Source organism: Pan troglodytes, chromosome 9 (assembly GCF_028858775.2).
Source record: "Pan troglodytes isolate AG18354 chromosome 9, NHGRI_mPanTro3-v2.0_pri, whole genome shotgun sequence".
Lineage (NCBI taxonomy): Eukaryota > Metazoa > Chordata > Mammalia > Primates > Hominidae > Pan > Pan troglodytes.
In genome coordinates, this window is record NC_072407.2 from 105,479,666 (window position 1) to 105,495,060 (window position 15,395).

At 35.3% G+C, this 15,395-nt stretch overlaps 1 protein-coding gene and 1 pseudogene across 3 annotated transcripts in view; one reads left to right on the plus strand and one right to left on the minus strand.

Moving 5' to 3' along the window:
- The window catches only part of DYNC2H1 (dynein cytoplasmic 2 heavy chain 1), a 374,133-nt gene that overhangs the window by 323,342 nt on the left and 35,396 nt on the right, over positions 1 to 15,395 (plus strand). For all 3 annotated transcript variants that reach the window (XM_063784470.1, XM_063784471.1, XM_063784472.1), the window contains one exon: positions 7,424 to 7,513. In XM_063784470.1, coding sequence (XP_063640540.1) covers positions 7,424 to 7,513 — 90 coding nt within the window. The remainder of the gene's footprint in view (positions 1 to 7,423; positions 7,514 to 15,395) is intronic.
- Positions 3,004 to 4,091, minus strand: LOC129136467 (histone-lysine N-methyltransferase SETMAR-like; annotated as a pseudogene).

Below are 15,395 nucleotides of genomic sequence, written 5' to 3' on the forward strand. Positions count from 1 at the left end.
TTCTGAAAGCTGGGAAGTCCAAGATCAAAGGGCTGGCAGATCTGGTGGTATCTGATAAAAGTTTACAGATAGCCATCTTCTCCTTGTATCTTTACACTGTGGAGGGAAGAAAGAGAAAGCAAGCCCTCTCATATCTTTTTACAAGGGCACTAATCCCACCATGAGGGGCTGCTCCATTCTCATGAGCTTATTACTTCTTAAAGGCCTTGCCTCCTAATATTATCACATTGGGGCTTAAGATTTCAACATATGCATCTTGTGGGGACACACACATTCAGTCCATAGCAAATATTAACTAAATCGCTTTTTTAAAACTGTACACATTTTGAGAATTTATCATTCTCCACTGTACTAGAGTTCTTCCAAGAAACAGAACCAGATTATAATATGAATATATATAAAAATAAAAAGCATACAGAAATATATATATGTGTATATATATATAATTCAGTCTCAAATACTAATCTTTTCTGTAAACACCCTCACAGACACACCCAGAAATAACCTTTAATCTGAGGACCCTGTTAGAGTAAAACAGTTTGCTACCTGAATGGAACTCTGGGACAACAGGCATCATTAGTCAAATGGATATATGGTCTCTCTATAACATGAGCTTTTTTTTTTCAGAATATCTGAAAGAGAGGAGGAAGGAGGAGTGTGGATAAGAAAAAGCTTGCAGTTGGATGATGTAATAAGTAACACTGAGCAAATATTTATTGCCCACCTACCATGGGTTCTCTATATCATGCGAGGCTCTGGAGATAGGAAAAATGAATAGTACATAGTCTATATTCAATGAGCTCAATATAAATAACAAAAACTATCTAACATACAGTGATGGCTAGCAAAACTTCACAGAAGGAAATTAGTAGTCTTTCTTAACCTTTTCCCAATGAAGTTTTTATTTTACTGTGACAAAATATACATGACACAAAATTTACTGTGTTAACCATTTTTAAGTATACAGTTCAGTAGTGCAAAGTACATTGACATTGCTGTACACCTAATTTCCAGAACGCTTCATCTTGAAAAACTGAAACTCTGTCCTATTAAACAACAGCTCCCATTCACCCCTTCCCCAGCCCTTGGCAACCACCATCTACTTTCTGTCTCTGTGAATCCTGGTATTTTGAGTACCTCATTTAAGTGGAATCATAACAGTATTTGTCTTTGTGTCCCTGGCTTATCTCACTATGTATAACGTCCTCAAGGAACATCCATGCTGTAGCATATGTCAATTTTTTTTTCTTTTTTAAGGTGAATAATATTCCATTGTATGTATATGCCACATTTTGTTTATCCATTCATCCATTGATGGATGTGGGTTGTTTCCACCTTCCTAACTTTTTATAACAGTGTAATCTCTTAAGATAACAAGCATTCTATTTTTTTAATTAAAAAACCTGGCTGGGCGCAGTGGCTCACGCCTGTAATCCTAGCACTTTGGGAGGCCAAGGCGGGCAGATCACTTGAGCCTAGGAGTTCAAGACCAGCCTGGGCAACATGGCAAAACCCCATCTCTACAAAAAATACAAAATTTAGCCAGGTATGGTCGTGGGTGCCTGTAGTTCCAGCTACTCGGGAGACTCAGGTAGGAGGATCACCTGAGCCTGGGAAGTCTAAGCTGCAGTGAGCCATGATCATGCCACTGTACTCCAGCCTGGGTTAATAATAATAAAGATTCTAGAGTGGAAATTAAAACATCCAAGATTGTACCAGAGTGTTTTTTTTGTGCAAGTCACTTAACCTTTCTCTACATCAGTTTCCAGATATTTGAAATGGTGATAATTATACCCACTTCCGAGGGTTGTCGTAAGATATAAAAGTCTTAATGTAGATAAAATGCGTATAACAGTGCCTGTACATATAAGTGCTATACAAGTGTTTGCTATCGTTATCCTTCTTTTTCTCATTTTCACATAGTTCTTCATTGACTCACGTTTAGAATATTACCGTACATTTTTAACTTACCTCCCTGATTGCAGTTTCGTCTTCCTAATGTTGTTCTTCCCATTTCTACTAGGGTAATCCTTAAAAAAAATCCAAATTGTTGTGTCACTTCCTCGCTTAAAGGTTGATTTAGTTTTACCATTGTTTTCCAGATAAAATTTAAATTCCTTAGTATAAACCACCACAAATTTTATGATGTCATCCTTAATTCATCAGCCCATTTCTGTCATGTCTTATTAATGCTTCTTCCTTTCCCTGCTGTCTTTACCTATTATAGATACTCAGGAAAAGACTATTCATTTACCTTCTGAGACTCATATCAAGCATGATCTCCACCAGAAAGCCTTTCCTAACTCTTGCCATTCTACGCAGTTTGAATTTGATATACTCTACCTTCGTGTTCACAATCACAGTGCTTATCGCTATTAGGGAGCTCAATTTATTGTCCATAGCCATCTCTTTTATTGTCGATTTCCCTTTCTATCATAAGCTTTTGTAGACAAGAAATGTGTTATGACTTCCTATCTTCAGCAGTTAACAAATGATTGGCAAATAGCAGCTATTTACTCATACTTGCTGCATAATCACTTAATTGATATTTGAGAGAGAGTGAGTTAACAAATGAACACCCTGCTTACAACCGGTTCTGCTTTTGTGACATCTTTCATGAAATGCATGGGATGGTGAAAAGAGGTTACATTTAGGGTTAGACCTGGATTCAACTTCTCTATCATTTAGTTTAAAAAAAAAAAAAAAACTAAAAAACTTTAAGATTAAACTTACTGTAAGCCTTAATGTCTCCATGATTATAAATTTAATTCCCAATACCTAATTATCTTACATTGAATCTCAAATGGTTTAATATGTATAAATCATTATAGAAATATTAGATCTATTAAAGACAGTATTGGTGCTGATATGGACTCTAGAGCCAAGTTACCTGGGGGTTTACATCCTGGATCTGCCATTTGCCAGCTCTGTGATTTTTGATGCTCTTTGTGTCTACATTTTCTCTTCTGTAAAATGGAAATTATAATATTAAGTTGGTGCAAAAGTAATTGCAGTTTTGGACCATGAATTTTAAGTTATTATATTAATAACCAGGCTCAAAGACATCTTTATTAATCAAAATAGGAACCATTACAATCAACACATTTTGCCAATAAGAAATACGTTGGTTTATTCCTGTAACATAATCTGTCCTTTGGGATTCGACAAACTCTTGGAAAGCATTTTCTGCATCCTGTTGATTGTGGAAGTGTTTTCCCTGCAAAATGTTGTTGAGATGCTTAAAGAAATGGTAGTCAGCTGGTGAGAGGTCAGGTGAATATGGTGAATGAGGCAAAACTTCGTAGCCCAATTCATTCAACTTTTGAAGTATTGGTTGTGCAACTTGTGGTGGGGCACTGTCGTAGAGAAGAATTGGGCCCTTTCTGTTGACGAATGCTGGCTGCAGGTATTGCAGTTTTTGATGCATCTCAGCTATTTGCTGAGCATACTTCTCAGATGTAATAGTTAAGCCAGGGTTCAGAACGCTGTAGTGGATCAGACCAGCCGCAGAGCACCAAACAGCAACCATGACCTTTTTTTGGTGGAAGTTGGCTTTGGGAGGTGTTTTGAAGCTTCTTCTTGATCCAGCCACTGAGCTCATCATCGCTGGTTGTCATATAAAATCCACTTTTGATTGTATATCACAATCCGATTGACAAATAGTTCATCGTTGTTACGTAGAATAAGAGAAGACAACACTTCAAAACAACGATTTTTGGTTAGCTCATGAGGCATCCTCTTATCAAGCTTTTATCACCTCTCCAATTTGATTCAAATGCTGAATGACTATAGAATGGCCGATGTTGAGTTCTTCTGCAGCTTCTCCTGTAGTTGTAAGAGGATCAGCTTGGATGATTGCTCTCAGCTGGTTGTTGTCAACTTCCGATAACTGGCCACTATGTCCTCATCTTCAAGGATCTCCTTTGCAAAACTTCTTGAACCACCACTGCACTGTATGTTCGTTAGTAGTTCCTAGGCCAAATGTGTTGTTGATGGTGCCAGTTGTCTTCACTGATTTACGGCCCATTGTGAACTCAAATAAGAAAATCACTCGAATTTGCTTTTTGCCTAACATCATTTCCATGGTCTAAAATAACCATAAACAGCAAGCAATAAGTCATCAGCAAAAAAAAAAATTAAGAGAGAAATGCTCATTAAAATGATGTATAACATAACTACATTTATTTAAGAATGTATTTCAATATCAAACAGCAAATTCTAACAATGTAAAAACTGCAGTTACTTTTGCACTTACCTAATAGTACACTTCTGAGGATTATTTTGAGGACTATTTGAGGTGGTGTGTATCAAGCACTCACCATAGTTACTAACACATAGTAAGCACCCAATAAATATTAGCTTAAAAAAATTTCCTGCAACTCTTTTTACCTTTGTGCAAATCTAAGACAACTTTCAAGGCATAGCTTAATAGCTACCTCTTTTTTAAAGACTTCCTTGATTGAATTGTTTTTTCCCTCTAAACTCCAATAACATGATATATAATTTATTCATAAAGCACCACAAGGAACTTCAGCTTTGTATCTCCTTTATTGGTTTTTAATTTTCTTTAAATACTATATTTATTGTATTCATCTCATGTATCACTATCATTATCATTTCTATTATGTCACCTATTATGTTTTAATTCTCTACATATTTAACACTATGAAATATTTTTTATATAGGTAAGTATTATCTATCTCGCTATAAAATGTAAGCTCCATAATAGCAAGGACCTTATGTTAATAGTATCTGCACATTGTAGATAGTAAATAATTGCTGAATGAATAATGACTTAAACATCTATTGAATTAATGTATTACACTTGGCAATAATATTGGTAACTCTCTTAACCATCTGTAGATGAATAATAAATTGCCCTAAGTCTTAGTGGCATAAAACAATAGAAATTTATTATATCACAGTTTTTGTGGGTCTAGAATCCAAGTGTGGTTTAGCTGAGTATTCTGGCTCAGGGTTTCTCACAAGGCTCAGCTTCCAAGGTTACTCATGGGCTGGCTGTTAGTCAACTGTGAGTGAGAGGAGTGTCAAATAATTTAAGAGTCATGTTTAAAAACTGCTACAGTCTGCCCTCTAGGCAGAAATTATTTACATTTCCCCACATGCAAAATACAACCGTCTCCTCCCAGACTCCTCCACATGTTTCATTTCATTACAGGATCAGGCTAAGGCTAAAGGGATAAAATTGTCATTTAAATCAGGGGAAAGTATGGATGAGGTTTTTGGGTTTGATTCCTCAAAAATAACCGCATAAATATTGTTCCCATCTAAAGACCAGTGAACTACAGTGACAAGTTACCCGTTCCCTTTAAAACCAATATAAAATGGTAGGACAGGCATAGGGTAACTGCAAAGACATTCCTATTCAAAAAGGGAAGATGGAAAGGCTAACATGTCCTTAGCAATTCTGAAATCCAAGGAAGTTCATGTTTCCTGTTCCTTTATTAGAATTTTGTATTGTTTCCTAGGAATGATTAATTGCTCTTGGCTTTACCCTCTGAGCTCTGGATTCTAACCTCTGAATTATCCATACATTTCAATAAGATGTAGCTCATGTTTGCAGCTGAGTGGTTTTTTCAGTCTGTTTCCTGCCCATAGAAGCCCTGGAGCCAAGTTCTCTTTGAATTGCATCCTCTCCTAACCCTGTAATCCTAAACTGATAGTTTACACCAGAACAGTTCTTCTGAAACTGGGAGTTTGCTATGAATCTCACTGAGATTCACTCCATTAGACAAAAACCACAAACACAAATCTTTTCAAGATAAGCCTTTCTATCTTAGGCTTCTTTTGCATCAGCTGTGGGACAACACCCTTAAGATTTATTGAAGCCCTATTGTTTAACAGAGGGTTGTCTGAGATTTTTCCTTCCTTTTTTTTTTTTTAAGTAAGTCCTCTAAGCTCCATAAGCTTCCTCTAGTACTCTTCTAGAAGTCCTTTTAAGTTTTCCCTTACATTCTCCTAAAGATCCCTCCAGCTTCAGCCCACCACCTAGTCTCAAGTCCAATGCCATATGATTGAGGATTTTGTTAAGGCAGCACCCTGCCTCTGGTGTATCAAAATCATTATCGGTTGTCTTGCTGCAGAACAAATCTCACCAAAACTTACTGGCTTAAAATAATGTTTTTTAAAAATCATTTATTTTTAGCTTAAAAGTTTGAAATTTACTAGGGCTTGGTAGAGAAAGCTTGTCTCCTTCACACAGCTCACTCATGGTTAGCAAGTTGGTGCCGGCTGAGAGCTGGGGGTCTCTGTTCATCTCCACATGGGCCTCTCCAAAGACAGTTTGGGCTCCACAGCATGGTAACTGGCTCCTAAGATTAAAAGTCTCAAAAGGCAGGAAATATAAGCAACCAATTTTTTATAGCCTAGACTTGGAAACTGGCATAGTATCACTTTCTCTGTATTGGAAGACAGGAGCACAGACCTCAAATCTCAAGAGGCAAAGTGTCAAAGGATTTGCAGTTGTGTTTCAAAATCACTACACCTGTTTTAGATCCAAGCACAGTTCTGGCACTTATCTATCACATTCCTAAGAAGGCTTACTTTATTCCTGTAAAGTAAAGGGATTCGATGTTTTCTAAGGTTCTTTCTACTCTAAATTTGGTCAACTTACAATTCCCATTTTCTATACATTGTTGATATATTCTAGCCCATAGCAGCTTCTTAACTATGTAATCAGACAGTGTTTGGGGGTATAAAATTGACGTTCTCTCCTTATTACCACACTTCAGAAAAATAATATGTTGAGAAGTTTGTGTGATATTTATAAAATATTTAGAAAACCCAGAAAACCTTCACCAAAAAGGTATATTATAATGAACATGACCTTACAAGAATACTTGTGAAGAGTCTGCATTAATGGATAATACCTTTATTGGAAGGTCAAATATTAGATAACTTTTGTAAGGCAGCTGTTCTTAGAGGGGTTTTATTTATTTTTAATTTCATGTACTCCTTTTTATTTTTTTCTGTTTGTTTCATATGTCTCCATGTGGTTTGGGGAATAAAGTTTCCATTATACTGCTCTATTTATAGTTTTAAAAAATTCCGTAGGGACCAAAGCTGGTTGTTTTTTAATCTTTACCACTTATAAAATGAATTTGTCAAATTTAATTTGAGATTCATTTGCAGTAAATATTGTTTAAGAAAACATGGTTGACTATTTTTTATATGCCAGTTTAAGTTCATCTTGTTATTCTTTCAGGAACTTGTACTTTCCTTCCTTTTAGAGAAACATTAATTCATGCTGTCTCTACTGTTCAATTTAATGAGATCAAACTTAATGAATTTCATATGTATATGTGAATTATGCCAAAATTTTTCTCCATCACACTAGTGTTAGTAGTCTTCTATATGTAGAATCATATACACAAACTTAATTTTGACCCTTTTTAAATTGCAGTGTCCTCTCGCATGGCAGAGCAAGTGGGAAGGCCCAGAAGATCCCTTACAATACCTGAGAGGTCTTGTTGCCCGTGCCCTTGCAATACAGGTATGCCTAAATTATTTACTAAGTGGGTTGTCTGACTGTGTGACTATTGTATTATAGAGATAACCATTGTGCTAATCACTAGTGAGAATTACATTATGATTTTGCACATAAAACATCATATATTCATTATTCTACCATTGTTATTTTTGTATAGCACTGTTTTTTTTTTCTTTTTTTTACAAAATATGTGCTTTCTGCTTTACTGTGGCTTTTCATCATTTTTGAGAATTTAGAGAAAAATTTACAATTTTAGTACAGATGGATCACATAGACGGTAACTGACACTGAATCATCACTATGACTAGTTTGCCTTAGGGAGCTCTCTATGGGGAGCTGCTTTAAAAAAGTTTTCTTCAAATTGATCAAATTTTTTCAGAATAAACCAGTCAGGTAACTTCAGGAAAACAGAAGAATAATATAGACAGAGAAAGAGTGTATTTTTAAGGAATAGTAAATGATACAGGTTAGTTGATGCAAACAAGGTACCTTTGTGGATTTTCCACTGTCTTCCTCTGCTTGTTGCACCAGCTTCACAAAAGAGCCTTTTGTTTTAACCACATTAACTTCTACTATCACATGAATAACTTGATCTTCTCAATGCAGCACTCTTCATCCATGTTTTTTAAAATAATGCTCTACAAGTCTGTTCACATTTGTTATCACTCATCCCTGCTCCACCTTTGAACCCCTAAGCATACATGTTATTCTTTGACAACAGCCACATTTCATTCTCAATTTTGTATTCTCTAGACTTTCCAGTCTCTTCCTGTTCAGTTCTCTCTCAGTCTATCACTTTCTTTCCTGATTCTGGCCGATTCAGCCTTCTATTTGTGGCACATAACTATATTCTCTTTCTAGCACCTTCAGTATCCTAACTCACTTTTCTTTATGCTTCATCCTTTCCAAAAACCATTTAACTTGGATTAGTATCTGTCCATATGCAGGCTGCTGAGCGCTGCTACCGAAACTTCAGATATAGTGTACAGTGTACTCTTCAGATACAGTGGATGGGCCCTGAGCACTGCTCCTGTATTCCATAGTGATGTTCTTCACTCTTTCTTGAAGACTCCATTCTGTCACTGACTCCCCTTTTCCTTAGCAGAGCACCTTATGTTTTACTTCATAGAGAAAATTCAAGCTGTGAGATATGACCACTTGAAAATTCCTGTCCTTCTCTCTCATCTACAAATTTGTTTGAAGCCATCTTCGTCATCTTTGTTCTAATATAAAAGTTGACCTTATGAAATTGAAAGCTCATCCCTAGACCTGTGTACTGATTCTGTCTGTTCTCCTCTCTTTAGAGACCTCCTCCAGGGGGTCTTCCCTTGTTCTTCTGTCTTTTCATCTTTTCATCTCTTCTTACTCTGTTTGCCAGCCTACAATTGGGACTCCTTTGAAGGCACCAGGACTGATCTGAGCAATTGTTTGGCTCCTATTATAACCAGTTCTCTGGATTGTAGGATTGTTAAAGGAAAAAAAAGTACTAGATCTGGAAATGAGGTTAAAATTAGCAGGTAGAGAAGAATCTGGCAGGGACTCTGATTTAGTCATCTTTCTATCTGCTGTGTATATACTTGGACATAATTTATCACTAAATGCTGGAAGGAAGAAAGGGAGAAAGTCTATTAGTGATCTTAGAACAGTATAGAAATGCTCTGAAGTTTGTTGTATAATTGCATGGCTGTGATAATTTACCACTTCATGTACTTTTCAGTACTGTTTCCTTTAAATTGTTTTTAAAAGGACAGGGACTTTAAACTTGCCATGAATGGTAGCCTATATTACACTATGTAAGTACACTTAATAACTATGCTGTGAGTTTATAATGATAAATATGTCAGTGGTACTATAATTAATACTCTTTAAAACAATTTTACATGAATTATTGCAATTTTCTTGCATGGTTATTCATATATTAATAACTGGTCATAAAAACTGATGAAAAACTGGTCATCAAAACTGAACACTTTTCTACTGTGTAATTTTCTTAAAAGCTTTATAAGGCATTTAACCTTAATTGTAGTGATAAAATACCCTCCTAACCCTCAAGATAATGTTCAGGACTGACCATAGCTTACCTTTCATCCTTCCAACCAGGGAATATGCACTATTTCTTCCACAACCACTTGGGGATACTTTTTATATTGTTTTATTTTCCTGGCTTAATATTTTTTTAAATTATAAATATATATAGATATCCATCTCCCTGAGGTAACCTTTAATATTTGGGATTTGCTTTTCATCTATTCAAGGGCCCGATAGATCCCTTGTTTTCATCCGTGCCTTCTCTGTTTCACAAGTACATATCCAGAGCAGCTTGTGATACTTGGAGAGCAATGTAACTACCTATTTGGAAAACAAAGGATGGGAAACTGGGTGGGCAGGGAAAATTAGAAGCACTATTTGCAAGGATCTGTGAAAATGGCACCTTTTGGTTTCTTAAGAAAGGATAATGATCAGACTCAATCCAAACAGGTATACAGCAGGTTGAGCCCAGATCCAGCTATAGTTTAAGATTTTAGGGTCTTGCATTTTGAGGCATAGTTTATGGGAAAAGAGAACAAACTATTGAGGGTGTCATATATCATGCCAGTTTATTACAGGGGTTCTGTGCAAATAAGGTAAGACTGACTTGGGTCAAAGGTAGCATTCATTTATTCAGTCATTCATTCAGTCAAAAATATAATAAGCAGCTACTTTATTCTAGACCCTGTGTGAAGTACTGGAGATATCATGATTAGTAAGTAGATACAATAACTGCTTCACAGATCTTATCTTCATTCATTTATCATTTTATCAATAAAAGTTCTATAAATGTAAGCTGGGCACAGTGGCATGTGTCTATAGTTCCAGTGACTCAGGAGACTGAGGCAAGAGGATCGCTTGAGCCCAAGAGTTCAAGTCCAGCCTGGGCAACAATGAGACCTCGCCTCTTAAAAAAAAGATAATTCCGCAAATGTGATTAATACTTTCCTGGTGCCAAACACTGTGTGAGGTTGCTGAATATAGAGTGGTAAACAAAATAGACATACATCTTGTTCTCCAGGAACTATCCTTACAACTTATCAGAAAGATAGAACTGAATAAACAACAGTAAGAGAAGAGTGATAAAGGAAGTACAGTATTATGGAAGCAAATAGCACTATTTAACCTAGAAGGGGTCAGAGAAGTGCTGCCTAAGCTGGGAAATTAGTAGGAATAAACCAGATGAGGATGAGACGAAAGAATGTATCAGACAGAAGGCAGACCAGAGTCTGATATCAAGAGTAAGTATTGTGTTATACCAAAGTTATTGAAATTTTGTAAAAAAAAATTAATAAAAAGTAAGCATTGTGGTTTTCAAGTAACTAAAAGCAGAGCATAGATTGCAAGGAGGGGTGTTCAGGCTGGAGGGCAAGAGGGGCCAAATCATGATAATGTATTAAGGAATTATATTTTATCCTAAGGACAAAAGGTAACCATTGCAGGATTTTAAGAAGGAAAGTCAGATTATGTTTTAAAGGGACTGTTTTAGCTGCAGTATGGAGAGAGTCTTAGTCTACTTTGTGGCAAAAGGTTTAAGACTCCTCTGAATACTCTTAATTTAGAGCTATAGATCCCCTAGGTATCCAAGGAACCTGAGCCACAGAGAGTCTTGCAGGCAGCCTTGCATTCACTCTCTGGTTTCTGTAAGATCCTTTAGAGCAAAGATCTTAAAAAAAAAAAATCCACTATATTTCCAATACCTATATACTGTCTGCTGAATGAATGAATGAACAAAGGAATTAACAAATGAATGGACTGGACAGATTACTCTCTTTGGGGAACTTAGAATTATTTCCTTGGCTTCAAATTTTTCTGTCTTTTCTTCAGAAATAACATCTTCAAAGAGTTTCTTGTGTTCCTGATTTCCACTCTGTGTTTTCCCTTTGGCTTGTAGCGTATCCCTTACAGCAGTATATTCTGATTCTTCTGTGATGATCATTCTAAATTCTAGCGTGTTCTCTACCCTCTTTGTAAATCTTACATTGTCAGCCTTGGTTTGGTTCCTTTATCCTAGTTTTCTCAACTACTCATAGTTGGATCCCTTGACTGTACACCTGCAATTTTTATTCCAGCCTTGCTCATGTGTTGATTTCTATATCCAAGCCAGGATATAGAGAGAGATCTTTATCACCATCAGCTAGTTATACTTGGTTATGCTAAATAGACCCAATATTCTAAGAAATGTTTAATGGACTCCTAAATATCTCCCCCATTATGCTTCCATTGAAAAGCAAACTTGGAGTGCTGTGTGTTAAATTAGCATTAAGGTTTGCCATTAATACTTACAGTTCATTTTAAACTTCTGCTTCAGTTTCATGTCTTTAGTTTTAAGATCCACAGTGACGACTTGAACTCCACTCAGTTTTTTTGCTGAACTCAAGCCAGTGGCTGGTACGTTGCTCCACTACCAAATCCTGCCACCCTTCATTCTTATGACAGAATTTTGTTGTTTATATCAACTATTAAGCACCTTGAAGTTTGGGGAGATCTAAGCAATAAATAGCATTAATTATTGTTATTAGTAAATACCACTTAGCATGACATATAGACTATCATTAAAGCTTATCAGGAAAATAGACAACTAAATAAGCAATAACAACAAATCATTAAAGGAAGTATTTGAGCAAATAGCAGAAGTACTACAATCTAGAACCACTTAGTGTTATCCTCTGTTCCCCAGCGGGTAGTTCAGTCTAAAATTTTTGGAATCATTGTTTACTTCTCTCCTCTCACACTTTATATCCAGTCTACCAGAAAGTCATATTTTCTCTGCATTCAAAATACATTCAGAGGTACCTTTTACTATCTGTACTACCACTACCTTGATTGAAGTCATTGTGAATGCAGCTACTATCTAACTAGAGTCCTGCTTCCACCCTTGTTCCCATTCTTATTGGTTCTCAACCACACAATCTCAAATGTTCTGATGTTAAAGCACAGCTCAGATTACATCACTCTTCTCTTGGAAATATCCCCATGACTAGTCATCTTGAGTATCAAAATCCTTACACATCCTACAAGTTTCTTTAAGGTGAAGCCCCATTATCTCTCTGCTTTTCGTTCCTAGTTTTCTACCTCATTTACTCTGTTCTAGCCATACTGGTCTTGCTTTTCAGTGAACAAACCCAGCTTGCTCCCTCTCATGGCCTTTACCCTTGCTGCTTCCTCTCCTTGGAATGCTCTCCCCCGGATATGTGCAAGGAAGCTTCCTTACCTCCTTCAGGTCTTTGCTCAAATGTCACTTTTTCAGTGAGGCCTTCCCTGACCATCCTGTTTCAAATTGTAACCCCCGCACTCCCCCCTCCAATACTTCTTACTCTCTTTTCCATCTTTATTTTTCTCTGTGGCCTATATCTTAGTCTAATACTCTGTATATTATAATCTATTTATTTTTAAAAGTTTCTATGTATTCTTCCACTAAAAAGGAAGCTTCATAAGGGCAGAGATTTTTGTCTGTTTACTGCCCCATCCAAGCATGTAGACAGTAACTTGTACAAATAGGCTTTTCAGTAAATATTTGTTGAATAAATAAATGACTCCAATCATAAGGTTATTTACTCTCAAGCAAATTGGCATAAATCTCTTTTTTCCAATCATCAAGATTTAGCTTCCTGAGATATATTCTTTAGTATTTCATTATCTATTTTGAGATTTTTGGCTTCTATCTAAATCTACCCATAAATGTTATGGTTTAACTTTATATTTCCACAATCTATCATTTGAAATGTTTTATTTTTCTTAAGATCTCAAATGTAAAAAGCAATTTATTATAATTACATTGTTAGGTTTTCACTCATTTTTTGAGGTGTCTTACTGTATTTTGGAAGGTCCTTCTACCATATTCTGCATTTCTGGAAGAGTGTATTATTTTCCTAACTCATCTTAGTAACTTTCCTAGTCCTTGGTACGGTGTTTCACACACAGCAAGTACTCAGTAAAATTATTCATAGAAGACTTATATAAATAAACAAAGTAGAAAAAGTCTATATGTGGCTTTAAAACCTCCAGCATCCCCATTTTTGTATATTATACCCAGAAGAGAAACCTGTGGATGTTTTTTATTCATATATATGAATAAGTATATATTTATCAGTTTATTCATTCGGTGAATATTTATTGAGCTTCTGTTATATGCCAGCCACTGTTCTTAAGTCGTAGAAATACACTGTAGTGAGAAAACATGAAATTCCTGTGAACAGGAATTACTGCATTTTAGTGAAGGAGATAGATAGCAAACAAATAAATATGTTAATATTAGAATTACATCAAAATCTTGAAATTAAAGATTAATATATGGCCAAGCTTTAAGTTGGGTTATCACCATCACAGTATGAACTTAGGGTATATATCTGAAATTGTATTCAGAAAAATAAAGCTTTTACTATAGCAATAGTATTACAAAATGTTGAGTCAAATTTTGCACAGGGACAGTAATTTCTCAGCAGTAACAGCTGATAAATCCTTCGTATGGCCAACTATCTTGCACATTTGGAATACTAAACAGTACTCTATGGTCTACAATGATATGCAGTTTTACAGAAGCAATCTTACAAAACATGCTATTTGTACTGCTTGCAAAAGATAAATCTTGGTTCTAGAAATTTGACAGTATAGCAACATAATTGGCTTTGAAGATAACAAAATCTTTCCCGAATTTCTATCTGCATTGCACCTTTCATCACACGCATACCAATTTTAGCAGCTTCCTGGAGTAGAATAAGAGTATCTTTACAGCAGAAAACATGCAGAGAATAAACTCTTATGACAAATTTGGTTTCTTGAAGAATCAGCAAGGTCCAGCAAACAATTTTTCCCTGCATGTAACCAGTGATTGTTAGTAATATCTCCTATGCTGGTACCCTTACTTGCAAAATATCGTTTCAATGCTTCCCTTGATTTATGAGCCCTTTTTTTTTTTTTTTTTTTTGCCATTTAAAGGCTTCTCTTAATCTTGTTTGAACATACGTTATTAATATATAACAAAAGAGTTGTTAAATGTCTTGTATGCCATATACTTATATTTTTGGTAAAGAAGAAGAAATGATTGACAGTTTTTCTGCTGTTGTCAATAAATCCCACCTATCAAAATTTTTTATTATTTCTGAAGATACAATGGAAGGTTGTGAACAAAACATTGTGTACTTGTGATTCCTAAATCAATCATAGCCTTCACCACATTTGTTCCACTGTCAATAATTGCATTATGCTTTATTTGCTGATTTTCCACTCTATATTATCTATCAGCTTTACTTTGTTGTTAGCTATTTGCAACTGGAAATCTCTTCACAAGCAAGGAAAGTAGTGATTGGTTTTATTGTTAATTTATATGTTATCACACTTTAAAAGGACTTTGGGCTGTATATTATATTATTTATCTATTTGTCTGTTATACATAATATTGAAGTAGACTATTGAGTGTTTGGCTTAATACTACCCATAATACTAACTGTTGTATACAATAAAAATAATTTAAGAAAATATTTTTTAGGAATATATATTCTAGAAAGAATCTTGAACATAAGATTTATAGCTTAGCAAGCCTCAGAACTCCTTTTACTTCATCTCCTGAAAATTATTGGTAATCTATGTCAGTGATTTTGACGTTTTTTTTAACCTCCATAGATTCAAAACCTCAACAAGAAATTGTTCCTAAATATTATTTTTGATGTCTACAGTTCTGAAATTTGATAAGTGAGAAAATATTATGTGTACCTAGTTTTTATTTTTTTCTCTCCTTTGTCTTTTATTTTTATGTCTGGATTGAAGATGATTTATATTGGATATTTTTTAAATATTTGACTTTGTCTCCTTGAGAAATTTTGAGATAGCAAAGTTGTTATTCCATTATTATTTGGTC